Below are 26,590 nucleotides of genomic sequence, written 5' to 3' on the forward strand. Positions count from 1 at the left end.
GTCCAGTGTAGCTGAAGCCGAGCTCAGCTGGCTTTCCCATCCACAGCAGCATTGTGCTCTCAAAATCTGTGATTCATGAGGCTGTAAAAAAAAAAAGGAAAGTGTTGTGTTATATATGAGTCAGTGACAGAAGTGCCGAGTAAACCAATTGATCCCTCAACACCTTCAAACCATCCCCCACCCCCCCAGGCCCCCTCACCATTGCAGCTCAGATGTGTCTAAACAGAGTTTCCGCAGTTTCCTGTGGCCTCTAACTACAGTCCTAACCTGTCGGTTTCCTTGCCTGCAGCCGCAGTCCTATAAATCAGGTGAGTCACTGCTGCTTGGGAAGAACCACAAGCAAACACCCCCAACCAGCCCCCTCCCCCAACTGCCAGCTGAGCAGCAATCTCCCTGAGGACTGTGGACCAAGTGACCAGGTGCCATCTTTGGCTTTTAACATCATCCCTGCTGGCTGGTGAACAAGGCGCCAGTGAATATTTCACCTTTGCCGGCTTATGACATTAGGCACCTTGGGATGGCAGCCATGTGGCATTTTCTACAACCTTGTCCCTGCATCACTCAGAGTCCAGCAGGGAATATGGGACAGAGTCCAAGCGTGACACATGTTGGGCTTTTTAATTACCCTGGCTGGTGCCTGGGCATTAGGTTCTTCTGTGATCTGTAGCCCTCCTAATCAAAGTGCAGATTCTTTAAAAAGACAACTGTCGTCACATGCTTTAAATCACAAGGATCTTTCCACATATAGCAGAAGTGCAGTCAGTGCGTCCAGGCCACTCGGAGCTCCGGCAATCTGTGTGCTCTCTGCAACTCACATCCTAACTTTCTCTGCCGCGTGAAGCTGCTTGCCAGGTAAGCGTTGAGGTTCTTTGAAGTGCAATTCCTGGTCTAGGGACTTCAGGGGGAGCTGCATGGGGAACTTCTCTGTTGTTGGACATGCTGTGGTAGCTTCAGCAAGGGATGGGGCAGACAGGGTCCTAGGAGCTTGGTATATACAGGCAGCTTGGAGCTCTTTACGTGAGGCGTACAGGTGATGAGAACAATCACCAGGCAGATTCATGGAGCACAACAGCAACTGATGAATCCAAATGTCATTTAGGTGGAGTAAAAGTCAAGCACAGGGATCTTTATGTGACAATTGTTTAGTTAGACGGTCTGTATATTCACTTGTGCTTTTCCACCCTGTGCCCAATTCAACAGGGATGACTTCCAAATATTAGTTTTACACAATTTGGTAAAGGCAGGCTTGAAAATTCAATGTCTGGAAGTATTATGACGTTCAGTGGCTGGCTGTTTGTGCTGTAGTCCTGTTCATGACAGCTGTCACCATGCTTCTATGAGGCCCCCTACATGCCATTTCTTACTTCTGAGTGTAAATTGAATTGAAATTGAAAATATACACACTAACTGAAAATCAAAAATGAAGGGCAGTGCCTGGGGTAGCAGACAAGCAGAAAAAGAGACAAATAAAATGAAATGACTGCAGAAGCTGGGAAGAAAAAAAAATCAATATGGAGTGGAAATTAAGGCTCAACACCTAAAGAGGAGGATTTGAGGGGCTGAACTGTTATTTGCCTAGGAGTTCTGCTAATTCAGTGGCTTCTTTTGCCTAGTTCTTCAAATGATGGTTTGATAGGCGGACAGACAAATGAACAGAGTTGAGGATCAGGCAGACAGAAACATACAAGCACTGGAGTGCAGACATGGAGTAGAGTTGTTGGGACGGCTTAACTGTAAGCTGAACAAACGAGCCTGATGGACTGAATGGTCTCCCGTCATTTGTCAAACTTCTTATGTTTCGGAGTGCTGGGGACCCTCCACACCAGCATGGAGACATCCATAAAGTCACGTTCAGTTGTATGAACATTGCTGCTTGTTTATTTACTTTCTGTTATCTCTGACATTTATTTTTGTATTAATTTCCCTTTTTATGATATTGTCATGGCAGCACATTGGTGCTTTAGTTAGAGGCTGTTTACCCACTGCTGTGAAGATCTGAGTTCAGTTACAGGTGCTCACTCCGTTGGCTGTGTGGACTTTGAATGCTCTCCCCATGACCGATAGGAATTTTCTCTGACTACGGCAGATTGAACTAATCCATAACTCTGCATTGGGCTTGTCTGAGCAGGTGAGTGGCTGTTCATGTGGGTGTGCTGCCTTCAAATGGATTGAAGGATAGATCTTATTTTGGTGTTATTTATAACTATAAAAATCTTATTTATTATGAATTGTACGGATTAAGTAACGTTTATAATGTTCATGGATGTTTCAACCCAAATTAAATTATGAATATTAACTAAAGTCAAAATATTAGTTAATATCCTATCTATCTATCTATCTATCTATCTATCTATCTATCTATCTATCTATCTATCTATCTATCTATCTATCTATCTATCTATCTATCTATCTATCTATCTATCTATCTATCTATCTATCTATCTATCTATCTATCTATCTATAAGCAAATATTAAAGAAGGATCAGAAATACTTGAATCTACCTACCTGATATAGTGTCCCTGATATTAACCAATTTAACTTTGACTGTCGGAGGTAGCAAAGAAATACATTATTTATTTATGTCATAAACAGCTATATGACTACATTTTAATTTAGTTTTTACATAATAAAATACATTTTCACTTATGGGCTCAGTACAGCATACACCGATTGTGAATATTGTATAGTGCCATTTATATAATGCTTTTAATATCTGTCTGTTTTATGTAGTGTTTGTATTATCTATCTGTATAATTTAGTGCCTTGCATAGGTTAGGGAAATGCATTGGCAAAGTGGTAAGTGCTGTTGTCTCACAATTGAGAATCCTGGGTTTGAATCCTGTGACCAGCTGTTATTCATGTGGAGTTTTTGTATTCTCCCTATACCTGTGTGTATTTACTTCATTTATGGTTTTTCCCACATCACCAAATTGGTCGTTCCAAATCGGCCAAGTATATTCATGAATACATTTGGGATAAGTATCTATCTATCTATCTATCTATCTATCTATCTATCTATCTATCTATCTATCTATCTATCTATCTATCTATCTATCTATCTATCTATCTATCTATCTATCTATCTATCTATCTATCTATCTATCTATCTATCTCAATGATGGATGTGTTTTAACATGTTTTATTCAGACACAGAAATCGCTCAAAGACAGATGTGTGTTTTTTGACTTGATCTGTAAGGGACATCTGGTCACATCATGCCTTGAACAGAGTCTCTTTTCAAAGGAGGACAACTCCTTGAGCTTTACAAATGCTTCAAATAGTTTCAGATTCATATAAACGAAAAAAAGTCAAAACACCCACATCTGCTGAAAAGATTTTCGGGAGGCCTGTCATGGGCCCATGGGATCAAATTCACTCATCCCATAACAAACAGCTTATTTTCCACCACTCGTCGAGCACTTCAAAGCCCCCAGCCGGCAGCAGCCTAAGGACCTCTGCAACCCGCTTTTCTGTGCCCCAGGCCATGCAGCCGCTGGGTGAAAAGGGCGACCACAACCAGAGCTTCATGATAACATCACGGCAGGCAATCTTCAATAGGAAATATCGAATTATTAAACAACTGTAGCTTAATGGCTGAACAGATATGTGGAGTTAAACCACTTAGAGCATTTCACAATTTGCGAATGCTTTACATATTTTTTCACAAACTGAATTAAACCACTTAAATAGTATCAATAAGGACAAATTGAGGTGAATATTATTATCAAATTGTGGATTACAATTGGAAAGCAAATTCCTAAAAGTCAACATTTTGATCTTAAGGTAATTCTCCTATCTATCTATCTATCTATCTATCTATCTATCTATCTATCTATCTATCTATCTATCTATCTATCTATCTATCTATCTATCTATCTATCTATCTATCTATCTATGATATAGTGTCTTTCATATCTATCTGCCTATCTCTTTTATGTAGTCCCTTTCCTAGATTTGCACACTCTTCACTTTCCACATTACTTTTTTTCCTGAGCACTGCAGTTCATCCCAAACTTTCCTACTGATATACCTACGGAGGTATGTGTTTATTAATGTACCCTATTACAACCAAATTACTTCCTGTCCAGGATTTATTCCAGATCCTTTTCCTTGTAACCCTTAAAGATAAGAGGTGGGTTCAGAAAACAGATGAATGTTTAAATCAGAGGGGCAGTATGGCGCCTGTTCTGTTAGCACTGTTGCCTTGCAATAAGGAGACTAAGGTTCTTGTTCCAAGTCCCCTCTGTGTGATGTTTGTATGTTCTCCCCATGTCTGTGTTTAGGGTTTCCTCGAGCAGGTTGGGTGAGTTGGTGATGCTAAGTTGGCCCCAGTGTGGGGTGTCTGAGCATGTTTGCTTGTGATGGAGTAGCGTCCTGGTCAGGGTTTGATCCTAACTTGGGTCCTATGTTTTTTGGGATAGGCTCCAGCCCCTGGCAACCTTCATAGGAATAAGTGGGTTTAGGAGAGTGTGTAGAATAAATCATATAATCTCCCACTCCAAAAAGCAGCGATAAAGTTTTTCTGCACCAAGTAAAAAAAATGATATAGTGTGAAAGCCTATTTCTGGATCTACTAAAACAATGCTGTAATTTGCTTCAGTTCGTTCCTTATTTTCACTGATAGTGTGGTCTGTTGGCTAAGCAAGTGACCTAGACATTCATTGTCACCTCAGTCTGCCCTGACACTAACTCTTAATCTGACTCCATGTCTCTCAGTTCTCTCGCCCATGTCAGTACAGTCATCAGTGTACACGTAGATGGACTTTAGGTTGTGGTTTACTTTGACTTTACCCATCTAGCTGTCCATTCTCTAAACCTGCTCTGTCGTCCATAGTGTATTTTTAAAGTTTTGGCAATCCTGCGTATGCCATGCCAATAAGGCTCCATTGAATTGAACTGGAAATTTCACAGCTTTTTCAATTACCAGTTTTAAATATCCTTCCATCTGCATACAATTTGTGTATGTCTGTCTGAACATAATTCATCTTTTAGTCTGTTTTGAAAAAATGCTTTCTGCCTTAAGAAAGTATTAAGGATAGACAACTTTTCCAAAATCTCTCTTCCCATTATTACCTTACAAAACTGATTTTGGAAGCTTAACCCCAGTAAGGTCCTGGGTGCTCAGCATGCTTATATGGTAAAACGCCAACACTGTTTCCCTGTCTGAAATGCTCGATCCTTGCCTCGTAAATTCTAAGGTGCAAGTGTGGCCTCCCTCTACACCATTATCTTTTAGTGCCCAATGAAGACTTTAAAGATGCCCTGCTCTGATCTGTCACTGTGGAGTGCAGTAACTCACACTGGTCATTAGAGAACAATTTGTAGGCTGTCTGTGTCTTTGCTCGGCCCCAGGCTGGGGTGTCTCCAGAGCGTTGCTGCTGCTTCTTCAACGGCTCATCCAATTGGAAAGACAGCAGCACAAGGAAAGAGGCAGAGACAGAGAGACGAGAGGGGGCTAATGTCTTTTTACCTATCTGATGGTGTAATTTAAATGTATTATTTTAGTTTACTCATAATATAACATTTGCAAATCTTCTTAATCTAATTTAGGGTTACAGAAGCAGGATAGAAGCGCAGAAAATTCCATTATGAGGCCCACTCACACACCCACCTACCATCACATACACACAGGGCAATCTGGAATCACCAATTTACCTAATATGCACATCTTTGAGGATGTGGGAAGAAAACCCAAGTACAATATAGACAGACATAGGGAGAACATACAAACCTCCTACAGAAAATGACTGAGCATTGGTAACGAACTCTTAAACCAGCAATGCTAACCAGTGCCTCTCCTTTATAATACAACATATTGTAACATTCCCAGACCCACTCCATTGAAATCAGGGTCATGGAATGGCAGCACTTAACCAAAAAACAAAACCTAACCCTAAGCCTAACTCTGAGCAGGGTGCCAGTCATTCACAGAGCCCACAAATGCACTGGAGCATGTTTGGAATTGCCAATCAACCTGACATGCATGTCTTTGGGAAAAACCTGAGTACAGATTCATGGGCCTATAGAGTCATTACTGACACATGTACATAATAGAGTGAAATTCTAACTTGCATGTGCTACTCAATAGGCAACGCATCACCACCCTCCAGTAGTGAGGAGAACTATCTTACCTGAAAATTTCCATCTTGGACCACCTGGATAATTTAAGAACAATTAATCTAAATTCCAAAGAGTTTTGAATTGGCAGAATAAGAGGGGTGAACAACCAACACACACACAGGAAGAACATGTAAGGTCTGCCAGATCTAGGGATTCATACCCAGAATGTTGTATCTGTGAGATTAGCAGTGCTGACACCATTGCACCACCATGCCCCCAACCTGTTATATAATATAATATGTCCGAATCCTGGGTTCTGAATCTTGAATTGGTAATTGTTACATATGCATAAGAGACCTAACTATTTTACATTACAGAGAGTAATTAACCATAGTAAAAAATAGTAAAACATAATAAATTGAAAAAAATTATGTTTTATGTTACATTAGAGGTATTCGTGCGTTATATGTTTTCATTCTGTTTGGCTTTGAAATTAACATGCAAATACTTTTTAAACTTACACTTTTACTGTAAAACTTCAGTGAAAACAATATTTGGAATTAACAATATCAATATGAATTTTGTTTCTGTGTTTGGACTTACATTATGACAATGTAATTTATAACTGCCCGTGAGTGAATTTAATTTCCTTCTCTCTAATAAATAAACCAACCTTTTTGAATATTTGTCCCTGTGATTTGTTAATTGTCATAGCAAAAGCTATTGTAACAGGAAACCCTAAACATATCAAGATCTCCTTTAGTGTCCAGTGTTTTCCCCGGAAGATTTACTACATTACCTTTCTTGTCGCCTGTTAAAATTTTACATGTCAGAATTGTTTGACCAATTTTGAATGCAACTAATCTTGTCCTATTGCATAGCCCATCACTCATACATACATTACGCAATAACTTTACGATACATCCTTCTTTTAACAGTAATTCGGGCGGTGGAAGACCGGATGGTAATAATGGTTGTAGATATTCTTCGTGATATTGTAAGTTGATGTTTTCATCTTCTGCACCACCACCACCAACTGTTTCAGCATAGTCTATTGATATGCATTTAACTGATTGCCCGTGAACACATTTCTTCTGTTGATAGCCTTTCGGGATGAAATTCTTCAATAAGATTAGGACATAATAAGTCTTCTTTAATTGGGACCTTAATGTGAGGAAAATGTAAAAATTTATAAGAGCTGAGAGCGCAGGAACTGTGTCTGACAAAAGCATTCACATGAATGAGGGGTGAGAAGACCGTGGGTGTAGGCCGTTAACCGTAAATTGTTGATAGGAGGGCAGGACTTGAAAAAATTTCTTGGAAATAGTCTCATCTCATCTCAAGATTTTTTTTTATAATAGAGAGATAAAGGATTTTTTCTTCACAAAAAAGTGTTCCAATCGCAGTGAAGCTCTGTTAAGCACAAAGACAACATGGACTTGCCTGTAACATGAAGGCAACCCCAATCAAACAAGCACCAATACAAATTCCAGAAGCAAGGTCAAAAAACAGGGCCGAAAGGTGAAAAATCAGAGACCTAATAATATACAAAAATCACAAAAGACACAAGTACATTCACCAACTCTCTTGCTTATTCACAATAATCTGCCAGGAACTGTGGAAGATCCTCCAGACTTATAGAACAGAGGGCAGTTCCTGGTGGTGATTGACAGGTGGCTCCGCCTCTTGGGAGAACCACCCACCCACAAACCACATGGAGCACAGCAAAGGCAGCTTAAACATATAGACAAAACCAAAAACAAAGAAAGATACATATTAGCAACATTTAAAGGATCAAAAACTAACAAAAAAGCACGTTCTTCCTCCTAGTGTGTGGGTTTTCCTCCATGTGCTCCGGTTTGCTCATGCAAGTTTGCTGAATTGGTGTTGCTAAATTATCTTGTGTGTTTGTTTTCCCTCTGCTGGACAGGCGTCCTGTCCGAGCATTGTTCCTGCCTTGCATACTATGCTTGCTGAGATAGGCTCAAGCCCCCCAGTGACGCTGCCCTGGATAAGCGAGTTAAGAAAATGGATGGATAATATCGTATAATAAATCCATTCACCTAATCCAGTTCACAGTTTTGGTAGCTGAACGTGCTCTGGCTTGATAAAGTGTTATATGATTTTGCTTGAAAGCCAGAAAATAATTACGTCTATTCATAAGAAAGCCAGGGTGTCTAGAAAGTCAGCTAGGAATGCCAGAAGAGAGGAGGAAAAAAGAAAGAATTTTAAAGCATTTCTTGCAAATATACCACCAGTAGTCCCTCAAGACTCATAATTTAGACAGGGGGGGCTGAACAGGTGTTGGAGAGAGATGGTGGACTCTGACCTCTTCCCTTGGGCTGCCACCCAGCTCCAGTTCCAAAAGTACCTTTTCCACTCATAAACTGGATAAAAATATTAGCACTTTTTCCATGCAGCGTCCCAAAAATTCAAGAAATAGCACTTTGTTATTGGTGGGTCATCAAGCAGCTCGGAGACTCCCTTCAGAAATATTGCACTAATGTAGCTTTACTAATGCCTTGTAAATCACTTGTGACAGATTGATTTAAAGCAGCCCTTCTAGCTGTGAGCTGCAAATGATAACATGCACCACAGTTCTATTACCCTGCGACTTCGAACTCGAGCCGAGGGTCACATTAAACCTCATCGCATAGTCTCACCCGGCAAAGGGATCCTATCTGCTGACCCGTGAGTCCACTTTACATGTTATGATCCCTGCTGGATGTTAGATGTGGAATCTGGCAAGCTTGTGATCTCCTTTTGATTGCAGATGTGTGTCTGTTCTGTACCTTGTTCACTACAGGGATGGTAGTGCTGTAGAATTTTACACAAAATGATATAGAATAGATCCTTTCTTCCTTCTCATTCTCTTTCACAATTTGTTTCCACGATGTGGAATTTTGAGGAATGTGGAAGCAAATTTTCCAACTAAAATCAATCAACTCACACTTTGTTAATGGATGGAAAATGCTCTCTCAAACATCAACTCCCATAAATACTCAGCAGGGTCCAGCAGGTAACTTAGAAGGCCAAGTTAATGGCTAACTATTTTATCTTGTTCATCAAACCACTGGATGAGCACACATCACTCTTGGACAGATGCTTTGTTGTGCTAGATCAAAACTGTTTTGGTGGCTAAAAAAGGTAAATCCAGCACAGTTTGTCTTGGAATCATGAAGAAACAGTTAATGGTGGCCTTGAATTGTCAGGAGATGAGTTCACTCAAACCATACCACAAGACCCAGGCTGTAGGCCTTCAGAAGCCCACTAGTTTGCATTCACTGAAGAATTCAAGGGTTAAGGCCTGTTGGCTTCTTGTGCTCTTCCTATCTCTTGAGGAGTGCATGGCAGAGGATGGTTCTCTGCCTGTGCTCTTCGCACTAATGTATCTGCAGTAAACATCCAATGTGAGATTAGAGAGCTTCATACCAGCTGTGGCATTTGAAAGAACATTTCTGATGGCATTGCCTGATTAAACCCAAGACAGAAATTTACTATTTAATAATTCAGCATGAAGGGCCTGTGTGGTTAGTGTGACAACTTTACAGATCTAACCTCTTGGATTTGAATCCCATGTTTGATTGTAACGTGGTAATAATATTATGCTAAGATACAGCTTGTGTGACTCAGCTGTTTAATTTTGTACATCAATCTAATGTATTGATATGGCGATCCCACCTCATCACTTCCAACAACAGTTACTCTCTGTTGTTGCTGCAGATACCCTCTGAGTTCCTTGCCATCGTTACTTTAGATGCTGTTCCTAATAAAACATCAACAAGCAGAACTCAAATTGACACACCTCGATTATCAGCTTGTCTTGTCTGATTTCTGTATTTTTTTTTCTGTATCTCTGTCACCATCTATTGCAAACCTGTTATGAGAAGCTTGTTTCAATTATGCCTTTCTCTTGGAGTTTCCTGGCAACTAAAATTACTTTTCAGTGACCTTCAAGTAGTGATGAACAAAACAGGCAAGTTTCCATTCACATACAGTTTTAAGAGACTCGCACTAAAACAGAGCTGTAGTGTGGGTGGTGTGAACTGTGAACCCACACCAGGTGCCAATCTTCAAAGTGTGCCATTTGACAATGTGGTTGTTTCGGGTTAAAAAAAAAAAAAGAATAAAAACATTAATATTACTGAAAATTAATATAAATTTTATAGATATTTCCCTTTACTTTTTATGATTTTTGTAAACAACTTGCACATTGAAATATGCTTATATTTTCTTTTGTAATCACAGCCAAATTATTGGAAACCAGTAACGGCACACTGCACGATAACGTGCAGTGAATACACTTGACTTGAGCATTCCTAGTTTTCATCCTCTTTCTCTGTACGTTTATCATTCATTTACTCAGAGGTTGATGCCCTTGCTCCTTCCTAAGCAGCTCTTCTTTTCTGTTCCCTAGCGGCCCGCTTCTTCTCTTATTTTGTCACCATCTTTTCACATTAAAACTGATTAAGTCAGTGTTTGTGTTGTAATTACTTAGTATGTTTTCTTTCATTTTTCACTTAAGCTGGCACTTAAGTCTTCAATCTGCCTCAAGAATGATTTAAAATATGAAGAGGTAGGGGAAGTGGTGGCGAAGGTGGTAGGGATGAGAACGGCGCCCGTATGCATGTGCCGCACGTTTGCCCCACTGGCCGCTGCCAAGAGTTGATTCTACAATAAAATAAAATAAAAATAAAAAGAGGAATAACCTTGGAGGTCAATCATCACCCTGAAAGCGGATGTTAGATGTCACGTAGTATATGTGTACCAAATTTCAGGTCAATAGGTCAAACGGTTTGCGAGCTAAAGGTGATTTAAAATCCTGGACAGAGAAACGGACAGCCACGGTAGCGTATTATACATAAAGATAAAAGTGCAATTCTAAGTAAAAAAGCAATGAGAATGAAGCACTGCTTGAAAACTGACACGCCACTAATATGAGCAGTGCACACCTTTATTGTCGGAACCGCGATGTACAACCGGTCATTACGCTCTCATAGTGATCCTCTATCTACTCGTATCTCTACACTCTCGGTGTGTTTCTGCTGGTGTTTGAAAATATTGTAATTCTTTTATGTTAATAAACAATTTTGCTTTGTGCCCCTTCCCCCACCACACCATAACACATATAACTATGTGTGGAGGAGTTTGATGTGTGCAATCTGTATTTATTGATGGATTTTGATGAAACTTGATATCTAAGTTCCAAATGTGGTCCTTTGAAGCAAATTAGATTTTAATTAAGCCTAACAGGGCGCAAAGCGTTTGACCGTTACACACGGCTGAATATTGTTGTGTCCTGAATCTTTATTTTGTTTCTGTATATATTGTGTTAATTTTATCAAAAGTATTGTAATTTGTATATGTAACTAAATAAAATTCAAAAATAATAATTTTTTGTTTTCTTTGTGAATACAATACTTTGTTTTATCCATTTTTATTGAAGAAGGTCATTTATTTTCCCTTTCGGCAGAAGGCGTCGTTTTGCCACGCTACGGCTCTACACTAAAATTCATTCTTCAGGGGTGTCATGAACCAAGGAGGATATACTTTCCTGTAAACAATAACTTACCGTAGTTATGGTCAAGGACATTTTTGGTTAAGTATTTCTATGGACTGTGGTGTCATGTGAAAGTTATTGATTATTTTTGCGTTGATATTTATACCACAACTAGCTGTGTAAGGCCGTGCCTTAAAAAGCTTGGGATCCTAAAAACTATTGAAATTGTCAGAATAAATTGAAATGTAGAGTCGGCGGGTTTCGTTTTGTATACTTGTTCGCCACCCCTGTCTATCAGTGGCTAAGCAAGTTTGTCTTTCCTCGGTGGTTTCACTTTGGTGACGGAGTTGCTTTCTTTCAGCTTCATGCTCTAGCCTCATACTTCCAAGCCGAACAGACAGACACACACACTTCCACGCATAGACACTTATATATAAGATGCCATATTGTATTTATTTGAACATCACTGTTTTAGTATCTGTTTGTTAGGCAGTTGCCAGGGCCACACCACCACAGAGGTTGCTTCATTACATCAAATCTGCAATGGCACAAATAGAGCCATGGTGAAAGTTTTGCTATCCAATTCTTTGGATACATTTAGAAACCTTTTGTGCAAACAGCTTGTTTTCTGGTTTTGACGCTGCTTAGTTTTCATTTTCCTATTACAAGTTTACCTTCTCTTTGGTTTAGTTGTCCGATCTCTTGTCTACCTGGTTTCCATTCTTGCATACCGATTGACTTCTCTTCCCGATTGTGGTTTTGCATAAGTCACTAAAGAGTAATTTGGGTTTGTTTTTTGGGTGAAAAATGAGGAATGCTGTTCCCTAAAGTCTCATTCACACTTCTGTGTTTATTTGTGTTCTTTTCTGCAACTTTTTAAAGCATGTAATCCGTACCCCACCAATAAAATCAAGTCGATTTATGCCTGTCACTCACATCACTGAGGAGGACTGCGGTACATTTTTTAAAAAATGTGACATTTTCTACAGAGACACACTAATCACTAGCATTCCAGTGATCCCAAGGACGTCATACCAGCTGCTCTTACATACAACATGAAGACCTTTGAGAAGCTGGTCCTCAAATTGCTCCGACCCCTGGGTCCAGAACATGTGTGTCCTTTGCAGTTTGCCTAACAGACACAGATAGGAGTGCAGGATGCTTTGATCTTCATGCTCCACAGAGCCTACCCCCACTTGGACAAAGCCAGCGCCTAAGTCAAGATCATGGCCTTTGATTTTTCCAGTGTCTTTCACACCATTCTACCTCATTGGATAGAAAAAAAGTTCAAGGCTATGCATCTTGATGCCCCCACAATCTCCTGGATCATGAACTAACTGACCAAACAAACAGCAGTATGTCAGACATGGTTGTGTGTAATACTGGAACACCTTAGGGAACTGCTCTGTCTCCCTTCCTGTTTATCCTCTACACAATATACTTCCATTACAATACCAGCACTTGCCATCTTTAGGAATTCTTAGATGACTCCTCCATCATAGGATGCATTAATAACGGAGATGAGTCCCAGTGTATGGGGCATGTGCAGGATTTCACCTTCAGGGGCGTCAAGAACCACCTGCAGCAAGACAAAAGAGTTGGTGGTGGATTTTTGGTTTGCCTAAGAGATTCTGTAACCAGTCACCATTCAGGAGGAGGATGTGGAACTGGTGCAAAGCTGCAAGTACCTGATGGTTCACATAAACCATTGGACTGGTCTGACAACAAACACAGTGGTGCTCTGCAAGAAGGGTCAGAGCAGACTGGATTTACTGAGTACACTCAGGTTTTCTATTGTGTGCAGCAAGCTGAGGTAAATGCTCTACCAGTCCATAGTAGCCAGTGTATTGTTCTACACTGTGGTCTCCTTGGGAAGCATTCTGAGTTCAAAAGATACACAGTGCCTGAGCAAATTTATCAAGTAAGCCTGCTTCATAAAAGGACGAACCCTGGACACACTGGACACTGTTGTGGAAAAGAGGAAATTGGCAAAACTGGATGAGATCATGAAAAATCCCTTCTGTTCCCTACAGGAGACACACTCTTGGAGTAGTTTTAGCCCCAGGCTCAATCCACTATGGTGTACTAAGAAGCGTTTCTGGGGGTTTTTTGTGCCCACTGCTATCAGGCAATTCAGTGCTTCCTCCTGATGTCCCAAACTAACAGCTTATGCTGTTTTTAAATCTATCTATTGTGAAGAGGTGGTTGAACACACCCCTAGAAGATGCGGTCGCTCCCCCAAAACTCCCTCTTAAACGGTGATGCAATGGAAAAGAAATACAGTTTTTTTACCTCCTTTTTGCTTGATTAGCTGCTGGCTTGCTGCGGCATCTGTGCCACGTGATCTGCATCTCGCGCAGCGATTCGAACATTTAAAAGCCTGTACAGCAGCTGTCCTTTGATCTTTTTGCCTTGTCTCTCTTCTCCCCCAGACATCCTCTTCTTTATTCTTTATTATGCTGTTTAAGAATAAAGTTTATATTTCTTGAAAACCCTGAATGAATCTATGCAACTGTGTGACTCAAGCCTGACAAGTGGTACCGGAAGAGGGGTTGCACAGATTCATGAGATGGATCTTGAACTTGCAACCGTATAGTTTTACCGTCAGTCATCAATCCAGCTCTGTGCACATTAATGCAGATTTCTTATTGTTCCTGTCTGAACCTGGTTTGGAGAGTCGCTTAATTCGGGAAGATGTGAATAAAGCTGACGGAGGGGGTGTGAAGAGGGGGGCTGAATGCACCCCTAGAAGACGCAGTCGCTCTTCTGAAACCCCCTCTTAAATGGTGATACAATGGGAAACCAATACAATTTTTCTGCCTCCTCTTTGCTCAGTTAGCTGCTTGGCTTGCTGCTGCTGCTGTGCTGCATGATCTGCATCTCGTGGGGGGCTTCGAACATTTAAACCTAAGCCTGACACTATCTATCTATCTATCTATCCATCTATCTATCTATCTATCTATCTATCTATCTATCTATCTATCTATCTATCTATCTATCTATCTATCTATCTATCTATCTATCTATCTATCTATCTATCTATCTATCTATCTATCAATTGTATTATCTGTCATGTGAGTCTGTATTGTTGTTTATTATGTTTCTGCAGTTGTTTGCATCTATATTACCCTTTGGGATTAGTAACGTCTCTCTAATCTAATATAATCTAATCTAATCTAATCTAATCTAATCTAATCTAATCTAATCTAATCTAATCTAATCTACTCTAATCTAATCTAATGTAACAGGTGCCATTATGCCCATTACTATGTTTTCTCTACAGGAAAACTCAGTACACAGAAAGTTGGCACTGCCAACCACACCCTTCGTTTCCTAGTAACTGACTTGTCCTATCTGAGGATATACACACACTTCCAGTATTTTCTTTTTCACAAGGGATTCTTCTTTAAGTACTAAATTATAGGCAGATGCATGCAGAAATGAATGCAAGAAAATGATTCCTGGCTGCAACTAAATGCCTTTTCTGTTGCTTGAATGCTACAAATTCCATTGGATGAGAAATGCAATTAATTTTGCAAAATGAAACATTGAGTTTCACTGCAAATTCAGTTTTGGGCAAATTGTTTTACTCATCACTAACGGTAGGTGTAAATCATTGCAGTCTTTTATTAATTCCTTATTCAATTTTTAATTTGTTCTTCTCTGATGATTTTTACCATTTTTAAATTTCCTAATTGCTGGTATGTTATTTTTTCAACACTTTGCAATATTTTCTAGTATACAGGAAACATTTCAATTGCAGATGATAGTGATAAAGGGTGGCACAGTAGTTAGCACAGTCCAGGATTAGAATCCCATACCTGGTCATTAAACATTTGCGTGATCTCCCTGTGTCTGCATGGGTTTTTCTCAGAGTGATATCATTTTCTTGCACATCCTCAGAGATGTGTGAGTAAAATTAATCGGCAAATCCAAGCTGGCACTTTATGGTTGTGAGTTTATGGAAGCAGAAATGGACTGGCGCTATGTCCGTGGATGGCACCATTTATTCCAGAATAGAATCCACCTCTCCATGAACCCAATGCTATCCTTTGTATCACATTCTGACTTTAAGGCAAAAGAAGAATTATTGTATTTCAGATCTCAGGTGTCATCTTTGAAGTTCTCAGTCAGTTCACGTTGGCCACTTATTCATGTAACCATTGCTAATCAAGAGACTGCTGTATTATTTTATGCACCATTTCAAGCTTGTTTCAGTTCTGCCTTTAGTCTTGATTATAAAGAATTATTTGATTTACCTCCTGCATGTTCTGAGATTTTTGGGATACTTTCACATCTGCTTTATTTTTTGTAGACAATCTTGGCAGTTTCAAAGCATGTCTGGAAGGTTCATCTAACTTGGAGGGTATTGGCAGTTCTTCCCATCAGATTGAACTTTCTTCATTGTTTTGTTCAAACTTACCACATGCAGTTTGTTCATTTGCAACTACTCTGCGGTCATCTGAAGCTGTTTTTAAAACTCTGCCAATGTCCAATAATAATTGAAGATTCATCGTGGGGAATGTTTAAAGCTTAATGACGTGACAGAGGTTTCTTTCCGTGTCCCTGAGGTTTCACCTTCAAGCCAAGCTAGTCATAGTTATAGACACAAAACACTTCCCATCGTTTTAATTCTTGGCCCTGGGTATGCCGGAATGGTATTCTCCTTCTGAATAACTGTCTTTCTTTGCTGTATTTAAATTCTTTCATAAGCCCTTTTATCTAGATCCTAATATTCCATATATTTCCTATATGCCACATCCTGATACAGCTCACTTTCTCTTTCTTTTCCCCAACCCACATATCATTTATCATCACTCAGTAAATTCTGCTAATCTTTCATGAGGAATTCCCAAAAGTTGCCAGAGTGGCTGAGGGATATAATCATCCATTTTATCCTGGGTCTACTTCAATTGGGCCATGTCTCATACACCTCCTGTTTGAGGCTCCAATGGAGCATCCCGCTTACAGGCCCAAAACTTCTCAGCCAGCTCCTCTCAATCTACAGAAGCACCAATTCTACTCTGAAGCACTCCTGTAGTGATGAGCTCCTCACTCTATACTTCCCATATATTCTTTATCAATTTTACTGACGTTATTAACTATACCCCATGACTCTGTAAATGAGAGCCACAAAGTTGTTTATTCGGATGGAAATCCAGGAGTCTGAGACCTGTGAGGTCGCTGCTTCAGCTTCAACTCAGCAGTGCCACGTAGTAAAACTATTATTTGGGAGTTATGAGGTGCCACAGCCTAACCCACTCACATCTCAAACTGGGACCAACCTCAGATGGAGCATGAGTCCTTTGCAGGGTATACTCACACCGGACACCATTTTGGAGTTGCCAATCATCCTAACATAAGAACATAGGGAATCTGATGAACAAGAGGAGGCCATTCAGTCCATCAAGCTCATTCATTTACCTTATTAGTATGCTGTCCAAATTTCTCATCCCGATATTTCTTAAAGGTTTCTTCTTCAACTAGGTAGTTTGTTCCCTATTCCCACAACTCTTTGTGTATAGAAGTTCATCCTGGCTTCAGTTCCACATGATCCACTGTTAAGTAGAAAGAGTTCTGCTGGATCTGCTCTATCAATGCCGTTTTGGGCTTTGAAGACTTGGATTAGAGGTCTAATTCTCTGAGCATGTCAAGTAGGACATGTCTTTAAGTCCTGGGATACAATTTAGTTGCTCTCCTCTGCACAGCTTCAAGTGCTGCTATGTCTTTTTTGTACTATGGAGACCAGAACTGCACACAGTACTCTGCATTCAATCTCAATAGTCCAATAATAATAATCTCAGCATACTGTCCATTGATTTAAATTCAGCAGTGCTTACGATGTTACCTAACATTTTATTTACTTTTTTAACGGCTTCTGAACATTGCTTAAATGATGAAGATGTTGTGTCAACATAAACCCCTAAATCCCTTTAAGAGTTTGCTTCCTGTAGGCCAGAGTCTCCTATCTTGCGTTTATAATTTTTATTCCTTTTACCCACAAGTAGAACTTTGCAGTTTTCTTGCAAGTGTTAGTTAGCCCAGCTTGGTCTTGAAATGTTTTTGCAGCCTCATCAGTGTCTGCCATTCCTCCAATTTCTGTGTGATCTGTAAAATTTACAAGTTCACTAACTATACTGGAATCAGGTCAGGTTAGGGAGCATGCACTGGTACAGCACGTTGCCACACCCACCGCACAAGCTCGAGATCCTGGTTGGCAAGACCCCAGGCAGACATGTGGTGCAGTCCCAACCTCCGGAAATGGCCATCCATCTGCTGCAGCCAGGTGTTACATGAGTGTCCCCTTGGCCTGGTCCAGCTGTTTGGGTCCTCAGCAATGAGGATCCTGCAAGCCGGATCACCCTTGGGAAATCGCGTCACATGGCCGTAGTGCCATAACTGACACTCCTACACAATGTGCCTCATTCGGAACTCCGTGAACAACCGCTCATTCAACACAATGTCAAACCAGTGGTACCCAAGGATTCTCCGAAGAGACACACTGCCAAAGTAGTCCAGTCTTCATCTCAGGTCACTGGATAGTGTCCATGTCTCGCAACCATATAGCAAAATGGGAAGCACCAGGACTCTAAAGACATGGACCTTCGTCCTTTTGCATAGATATCAGGAGCGCCACACACCCCTTTCCAACGACCTCATGACACCCCATGCTCTCCCAATCCATTTACTGACTTCATAGTTAGAGTCAACAGAGACATGAATGTCACTGCCAAAGAAAGAAAACCGCTCGACAAGGTCGACACTCTCTGGACAGACAGACACACTGCTGATGGCTGTGCCTAAGAGGTCATTAAAGGCCTGAATGTTGGTTTTTATCAGGACACTCACAAGACCAGACACTCAGACTCCTTGTTCAGTCTCTCGATTAATATAAATCAGGAAAAGTAACGGACCAAGGACAGACCCTGAAGGACTCTACTGGTGTCCTCCCTCTACATGAAACTTTCTCCTCTAAATGGTACTCTGTGCCTGCTGTTGTTTAATCAATTTAAGATCCAGTTTTTCGGTTACTTCTGAAGTCTACAGCTTCAAGTTTTAGATTGAATCTTCAGTGTAACACTGAGTCAAAAGGTTTTTGAAAGTGTAACTAAATATTTTCATTTGCTTTTGTCAACAATTGCAATTGACTGTCCAAAAAAATCTAAGATTGGTTTGGCAGGACCCTTCATTCATAAATGCATCATGGCTGTTATTCAGTATGTTATTTTCATATTGGTACTTTTCTAATTTATTTCTTATGTAGTTTCCATAATTTTGCATTGGTCTGTAATTGCCAAGATCCATTTTGTCTCTCTTCTTGAAGATTGGAGTCATCTTTGCAATTTTCCCATCCTCAGGTACTTCTCCTTTCTGAGGTGACTGCTCAGATATGCCTAATAAAAGTTTATAGATGACATGTTCCATTTTGTTCAATATGATCGGTAAAAATCCCATAAAATCGGGAGGATTTACTAATCCAGGGGTCGGCAACCTACGGCACACCACGCTTGGCACGCGGAAAGATTTTCAATGGCACTCTGTTGAATTGAAATATATTAAAAAATTTTATTTTAATTACAGTGCACACGTTCGCACCCTCACCTACGTTTTGCGTATGCGGCTTACATGTAAATGGAAACCATATGTTCAGTTCAGGCCATAGTACGTTAAAAGAAACCTCTTGTTATTATATTTTAATTATACCGCATGCGTTCACGCTTCGCATCCCCACCTACGTTTTGCGCATGTTACTCACATGTAAAGGGAAACCATGTGTTCAGTGCAGGCCGTGGTACGTTAAAATGTGTGCGTCATGCTGTGAAAGATGTCATGTGTCATACGTCAAGTGTACAAAGACGTTATCAAACTAAACATCAGTCCACGTTTAAAAACTCTGATGAGAAAAGTGAAGCTATAAAAAGGGCTGCTTCTGGCTTTAAGAAAAAAACTACTTATTTTAGTCAAATAATTGGAACCAAAAATAAAGCCACCGAATGTAGTTATAAAAAAATTTGACAACACATTCTTTTCATATATGATCCTATGTATTTTAAAATATTAAATGACCAATAATATAAGATCCATTTATAATGGGCTTCAAAAGTATATAATATAATAATACCAGGGGGTTCGCCCCCTGCTCGTTTCGCTTGCCAACCTCCCCACCCTGCACTATGTTCCAGCCATTTTGCGTCTCTACCGCTCACATCGTGAAGACAGGGGCTGAACGCACCCCAAGGAGACGTGGTCGCTCCTCTGAAGCCCCGTCTTAAACGGTGAGACAATGGGAAACAAATAGTTTTTTTTACCTCTTCTTTGCTCGATCAGCTGCTGGCTTGCTGCTGCTGCCGTGCTGCATGATCTGCATCTCATGTGGTGCTTCAAACATTTAAAAGCCTGTACAATAGCTGTCCTACTCTTTGTCTTTTATTTCCAGCCCCGGGCGTGGTTAAATCTTTTGGCACAAAGTCTCGTCTTGCCGGATGTAAGTTCTTGATATTTTTTAGTTTAGAATTTAAAAACGTAATGAGAATCTGAAAATCTAACACCATCACATTAAAGTTCGATAAATTCTGAAGAGAACAATACCAAACATATATATGTAGGTTTTAAAATAAGCCCGATTTAAAGCGTGACAAAAAACGTGACATAAGAACGTCACATAAAATCGTTGCACAAAATTGTTGCACTTTTAGACTTAGGATTCTATATATTTAGAGCTAGATATACCTTTGAAGCCCATTATAACTGGACCAATTTTGATACTATATATAACAAAATCGGTAGAATTATGTCGGGTCATGGAATAACGTTATAAAAGGTTCAGCAAAACACCACTGAAAGGGTGCCAACCCCTGTACTAATCTAAAAGATAATGAGGGCACATTTTACTCTTTTATTTTAAAATCTATGAACTCAAGGTTTGCTTTTACTTCTGCATGGGCCATTCTAATTGTTTCTTCTTTCACAAATACTTGGGTGAGATATTTGTAGATTAAAAAGAAGAAACCGAAAACCAAGATATATATACTAAGAGAACACGAATACACAGTGACTAACCTGAAATCATGACCCATGTGCTTGGGGAAGTGAGGTAAAAGTCCAAAGCATTGTCAGCACTCCCATTCTCCTGCAGTACCTCCATGTCATTCTGTTTGTACAGGCAGAAAGAATTTTAGGGAGCCTTTGAATTGATCTTTTCTTAAAATCACATTGAAAAGCATTGCAGTCCAGCTGGTACAAATCCACCATTTAACATCTGAAAAATACTTTTTCTCAAATAAGACTTAAGATTGCTTTCTCACGGCTTCAACTTGCTTTTTTTCAAGCTACTGTTTTGAAAGCTTTGTTGGTGGAGGGGTGGAGGGGGGTCCCATTATAGAATGGGAAGAAGTAAGCAGTGTGTTGTTGATAGCCTAATCTCAAAAATGAACATCCTCCGTAGGGTGTAAACCAATCCACCTTATCTCTGACCTTCAATAGGCTTCATGCTCTGTGTTGTCATACCTTAGCTCAGGTGCAGTCACTGGGGTCAAAGGTCAGCGCAGCTCACCCGTGTCAAACCTGCAAACCGTGTAAAGGGCTTTGGTCGTCCCCATAAACACAAAGGGGGCCTCAAGACTGGGTTTAGGTTACACACCTCCTTTTCAAAAGCACTGGGCTTTAAAAGACACTTCATCAGCATTTGTTCAAGAAGAAGAAAGAAGCCACAGCTGGTACAAGCCCTTAATTTCACAACTGAAAAAAGTAGGAGATCGACAATAGCGCTGGCCAATACCACCCTCAATAGGGGCTGTCATTTCTCAGGCACCACCTGTGGGGTTTGACTCAAGAATGAAGTGTTTTTCTTTAAAGAAGAAACAATTACTTGTTTCTCATTCCCTAAATTCAGCCTTAAGCTGAAATCAGTATAATAAAAGGATTTTTGATTATCAAAGGAAATACAGGACCCTGCTGCCAAGCCTCTTTCACTTTCAGCTTGGTTCTCTTGGAGGGTTTCAGCTTAAGTCAGCTTCCTTCAAGGTGTCGTTTAACAAAAGTGTGAATAAATTCGCTCAGCATGTCATCTAACAAAAACATAGATAGATAGATAGATAGATAGATAGATAGATAGATAGATAGATAGATAGATAGATAGATAGATAGATAGATAGATAGATAGATAGATAGATAGATAGATAGATAGATAGATAGATAGATAGATAGATAGATAGATAGATAGATAGATAGATTTTTGGAGTATTTTGGAGTATTAAAGTGCATTTGGATGATCCAAGGCAAGTTGGTAATCCCAAAAGGCAGAAGGTTCAAATTCAGTGGCTCCTCTATCCACCCAGGCAGGAGATTCAAACCATGAAGCGGAAGTTCTATCCAATGCATTATCATGCCACATTATATTATATTATATTATATTATATTACATTATATTATATTATATTATATTATATTATATTATATTATATTATATTATATTATATTATATTATATTATATTATATTATATTATATTATATTAGCTGTGTAAGCCTGTGCTATAAAAGCCCGGGGTCCTAGATACTATTGAAATCGTCAGAAAACAAAATTGAAATGTTGAGATGTCAGGTAATTGAAAGGAACTACTCTGGGAGTCTCTCTCCTAGGAGGATTCGTTTTGCCGTTGTGCTCGCCTTGCTTGTGTATTAGCAGTGGGAGGGAAAGTAAAAGGGATAACGTTTAGCCGATGTGCTCACCACGCTTCTGTAATAGTGGATAAGCGAGTGATCCTCTCTTCAGATGTTTCGTTTTGCCGACGTGCTGGCCTTGCTTGGGTATCCTCAGAGATGGAGCGTTTAGCCCAACTCCACCTCTCACTTCCGGGCCGGACAGACACACACACTTCCACGCATAGATGTTTATTATATTATATTATATTATATTATATTATATTATATTATATTATATTATATTATATTATATTATATTATATTAGCTCTGTAAGCCCCTGCTGTAAAACACACACGGTCCTAGAAACTATTGAAATCGTCAGAAAAAAAAATTAAAATGTAGAAAGGTCAGATAATTGAAAGGAACTTCTCTGGGTACCTCTTTCCTAGGTGGTTTCGTTTTGCCGACGTGCTCACATCACTTGTGTATTAACGGTGGGAGGAAAAGGAAAAGGGATACCATTTTGCCAATGCGCTTGCCTCGCTTCTGTATTAGCAGCTAAGTGACTTTTTCTTTCTTCTGAGGTTTCGTTTTGCTGACGTGCTCACCTCGCTTGTGTATTAGTGGCGGGAGGAAAAGTAAAAGGGATGTCGTTTTGCCGATGTGCTCGCCACACTTCTGTATTAGCAGATAAGCAAGTGACTCTTTCTTCGGAGGTTTCGTTTTGCCGACGTGCTGGCCTCACTTGGGTATCCTCAGAGGTGGAGCCTTTAGTCTGACTCCACATCTCACTTCCGGGCCACACTTCCACACATAGACATTTATATATTATATTATATTATATTATATTATATTATATTATATTATATTATATTATATTATATTATATTACCCATTCATCCATCTTACTTCAACAAGAATAGGACGCAAGGCTGGAACAATCCCTGGACATGAACATTGCAGGGTGAACACACAGTCACACTCCCCAGCAGCCAATCTGGCATCACTAGTCCACATAATCTGAATGTCTTTTGACACCGGAGGAAGACAGAGCCCTGGAGGAAACCCCACGTGGACACAGGGAGAACAAGCAAACTCCTTGCAGGAAGAACCTGGAGCTTGAACCCTGGTTTCCTTTCTGCAAAGTAGCATTACTATCACAGTGCCACCTATTATCTAATCTAATCTAATCTAATATTATTTTAGTCACACACTGCTGTCTCAAAGCTCCAGAAATTAGTTTATATGATGTCTACAACTTCACCTCCATGTCTACTTTGTATTTTCTTTGGGTACTACTTCCATTTTTATATTGGCCAGAAAGGTACCTTAATAAAGGCACCTTAATATAATATATTATTATATTAAGTTGCCTGTGTGTGCTTTTCTCCTGTTTTCTTCCCATGCATGATCGTTTGGTAATGCTAAATTTGGCCGCCATGAGTGACCGTGGGTGTACATGACTGGTGGCATTAAAGAAACTGACACTTTATCTAGCACTGGATTCTGCCTGGCACCTGGTGCTGCCGTGGTAGACTCTGACACAAAAATCGGATTAAATAGCCTCAGCAAATGAATGAATGAGTGGGCCATCCTGCCAACAAATGAATGAATGGTCTATCATTTTCCACTTAGCAATCCATCCATTTTCTGAAACTGCACCTTCAGTACAAAGTCCTAGAAGGCCTGTAAACAGTCCATCAAAAGGCATAGGCGGGTGCACCAAGCCTTAGTAACACAGGGGTACTTGTTCAAATAACCTACCTGTATATCTTTATGTAAACAGAGTAAAATTCTGGACAAACCCCTCATGAATTCAGGGAAAACATGCTAAGGCCACACAAAAAAGCCCAACAATGCCAACCCAAAGCGCACAGGGTACTTTTGATTTTACTACACCTTTTCAATTATGGATTGCACTGTGGAGGCCAACAACTCCCTCTAAGCCTGTTTTAATATTACTGAGACGTTGTGCTTATTATGGCAGAAACTGAATTACTGAATGGCCAGAATGTCTCATTTGGTTAATGGGATGGCACCTTCTGAAGGTGCTTGCTTACAAGGGGCTACATAAAACTGATTGATTTGACATCATGAGCACATTGATTGAATGATTCCACAATTGATTTTACACTGTGGGCATATCGATTCAGTGATTCTATGACTGACCATACATCATGTGCATTGGAAGATCCTATGATTGATTTGACATGGTTGGCCTATTGATTGAATGATTCTAAATGATGTTGCTGTTGTTGTTATGTATCCGAAATGCCAATATGCGCTTTTGGCTGCTTTCAATGCATGTCTGTGTCCCACATGAATATTACATTACCCTTGAACTGCTCTGTGAATTCGGCATGATAAAACAAGGCCTGTTTGGCACCGTTAAGGTCAAGTCTTTGGGCCCCTTAAAGTCCAAACCTCACACCCTGCTGACAGGCATCAATCATTCTGGCTTGACAGGCCTGAGAGGAGATCAGCAGATCTTATCACGTCGGGGGCTTGGCGCTTTCACTGCCTCACACCTAGAGTCGCCTTCTAGCCATCGGAGAGGCCAGTGGGGGCTGACTGCAGAGTTTTTGGGGGCTCACGGTATGACTTTATTCCTGTGTATACAGAGAGAGTTGAAAGGTTTGTCCGGCCATGAAAGGGAGAAGTTAATGTAATAAGCTAAACAAATGAAAATCAAAGAAAGTGAAAAACATGGAAAAGACCACCAAGTGCTCCTTCAGTTGCTGTGATCCTGAAACTCTGCTGTATTTGCTGCCCTCCTATTCTTTTCCACCTTCCCTATCATTGTCGTCCACCTCCTTCCCTTTTTCTGATTGTCTTGTTATTATTCCATACTTTCTTTTATTTAGTTTCTCTCTTGTTCTCTTCTCTCCCACTCACCTCACTTTACGTTCTTTCTCTTCCCAGCGTCCATTCCTTTCCACATTACTCAAAAAGCACAAATAGAAACCAGCCGTTCCTTCTCACTAGTTTGGCATCCGTGAGGCCAGTGGCTAATTTTACCCAGCTGACCTCATTTTCTTTTGTATTAGAACAAGCAATACAGTGTCAGAAGAAATGTCCCACTTCCCATTCTACCTGGTGCATCCCAGCCGTTTGCTCAAGCGTTGCACGAGTTGAACAAAGTATTGTGCATTGTGTAACTCAATACATTTACACTGAGAAGCCATCTTTGCCATGCACCTGAGCTAGCGGGCACCTGGACACATTAATCCTTTGTGTGCCGGGTTCATCCTTTACTCTATTGGCAGAGGGTTCTTCCTTGCCTCAGTGAATGTTATTCTATGGAGGAAGCAATTAAAGGTTTTAAGATCATTAGATTGACATTTTATATCCCTTTTGCTCTTTCAGCCACTGCTGTTGACCAGTTTGGTGAGAAACATTGGACACGGAGACAACTGGTGTCCTCATCATCAAAGAAGTCAGTACTCACGAGGTTCTTCTGGCCATTCTCAGCCCAAACGTCTTTCTTCTTAAATCCTCTCATGGACTCAGCCAAGGATATTGATATGTGAGTAAATGGCCTTTGACTTCACTTTACGAGCTGCAACTTTTCACAGCACCATCAAAGGTGTTATTTTTTCTGGTTACCATTAGCTTGGATGTTATAGTAATTTATAAAGTATTGCGCCTGGCCTACTAAGGTAACATCAGTACAATCATACAAGTTTCATTTCTCATTCCCTGTGAACACTGCTGCTCTCATCTGAACATTAATGAAGCTTTGCTGTGCCACTCAGATATAACGTTTGGTCTTTTTAGCACCCACTTTCGGTGGCTGACTTGTTGTCTTCATCCTGCGGACTAGAGAGCAGGTGGTGGTCACACAGGGCCAGGTGTGGAGATAAAAGTGGTTGTCGAATTTGTCTGAACACTCAATATTTTAGAGCAGCCTTTAGAGTGAGGGCTTTGTTGTTCAGCAGATGGTCAATGACTCTCCTTTCTCTTTGTCCTTGATCGACTACCCCATACTCTTAAGTGTATCAACATAATTTTGATTTTTTTTTATAATGTGAGCATTTTGAAGCCTGCAATTAATAAGGACCACACTTTCAACATATGAAAAATTGTGCACGTCATTTTGCTGGCACTGGCTTGGGCCTTGAATTTGTATGGTGTTGGAAAAATCTCAAAGCTTCTGTTGTTTAGATTATTATTTGGTTTTGGACCATGGCTCAAAGTCCTGTTTCAAAGCTTTATCCCCAGCTAAAACATACTTCTTAAAATTTTCCTAATCTAAATTCATTAGCTCGAGAGCGTCCTTGGAACACTGGATAGGGTGAGTCAACATTCTGGACACCCAAAGTGCACAAACCCTTCTCATAAAGAATGGCTTCAAATGACCCGTAACTAATCCCTATAGTGTCTGCT

General features: G+C 40.1%; 1 protein-coding gene across 1 annotated transcript in view; it reads left to right on the forward strand.

Moving 5' to 3' along the window:
* The first annotated feature begins 732 nt into the window (after positions 1 to 732).
* Positions 733 to 26,590, forward strand: part of rgmd (RGM domain family, member D) — an 83,735-nt gene continuing 57,877 nt past the window's right edge. Inside the window, exons 1-2 of the mRNA XM_028816367.2 lie at positions 733 to 852; positions 25,571 to 25,730. Coding sequence (XP_028672200.1) covers positions 25,705 to 25,730 — 26 coding nt within the window. The 5' untranslated portion in view covers positions 733 to 852; positions 25,571 to 25,704. The remainder of the gene's footprint in view (positions 853 to 25,570; positions 25,731 to 26,590) is intronic.

The sequence above is a fragment of the Erpetoichthys calabaricus genome, chromosome 12 (assembly GCF_900747795.2).
Source record: "Erpetoichthys calabaricus chromosome 12, fErpCal1.3, whole genome shotgun sequence".
Lineage (NCBI taxonomy): Eukaryota > Metazoa > Chordata > Cladistia > Polypteriformes > Polypteridae > Erpetoichthys > Erpetoichthys calabaricus.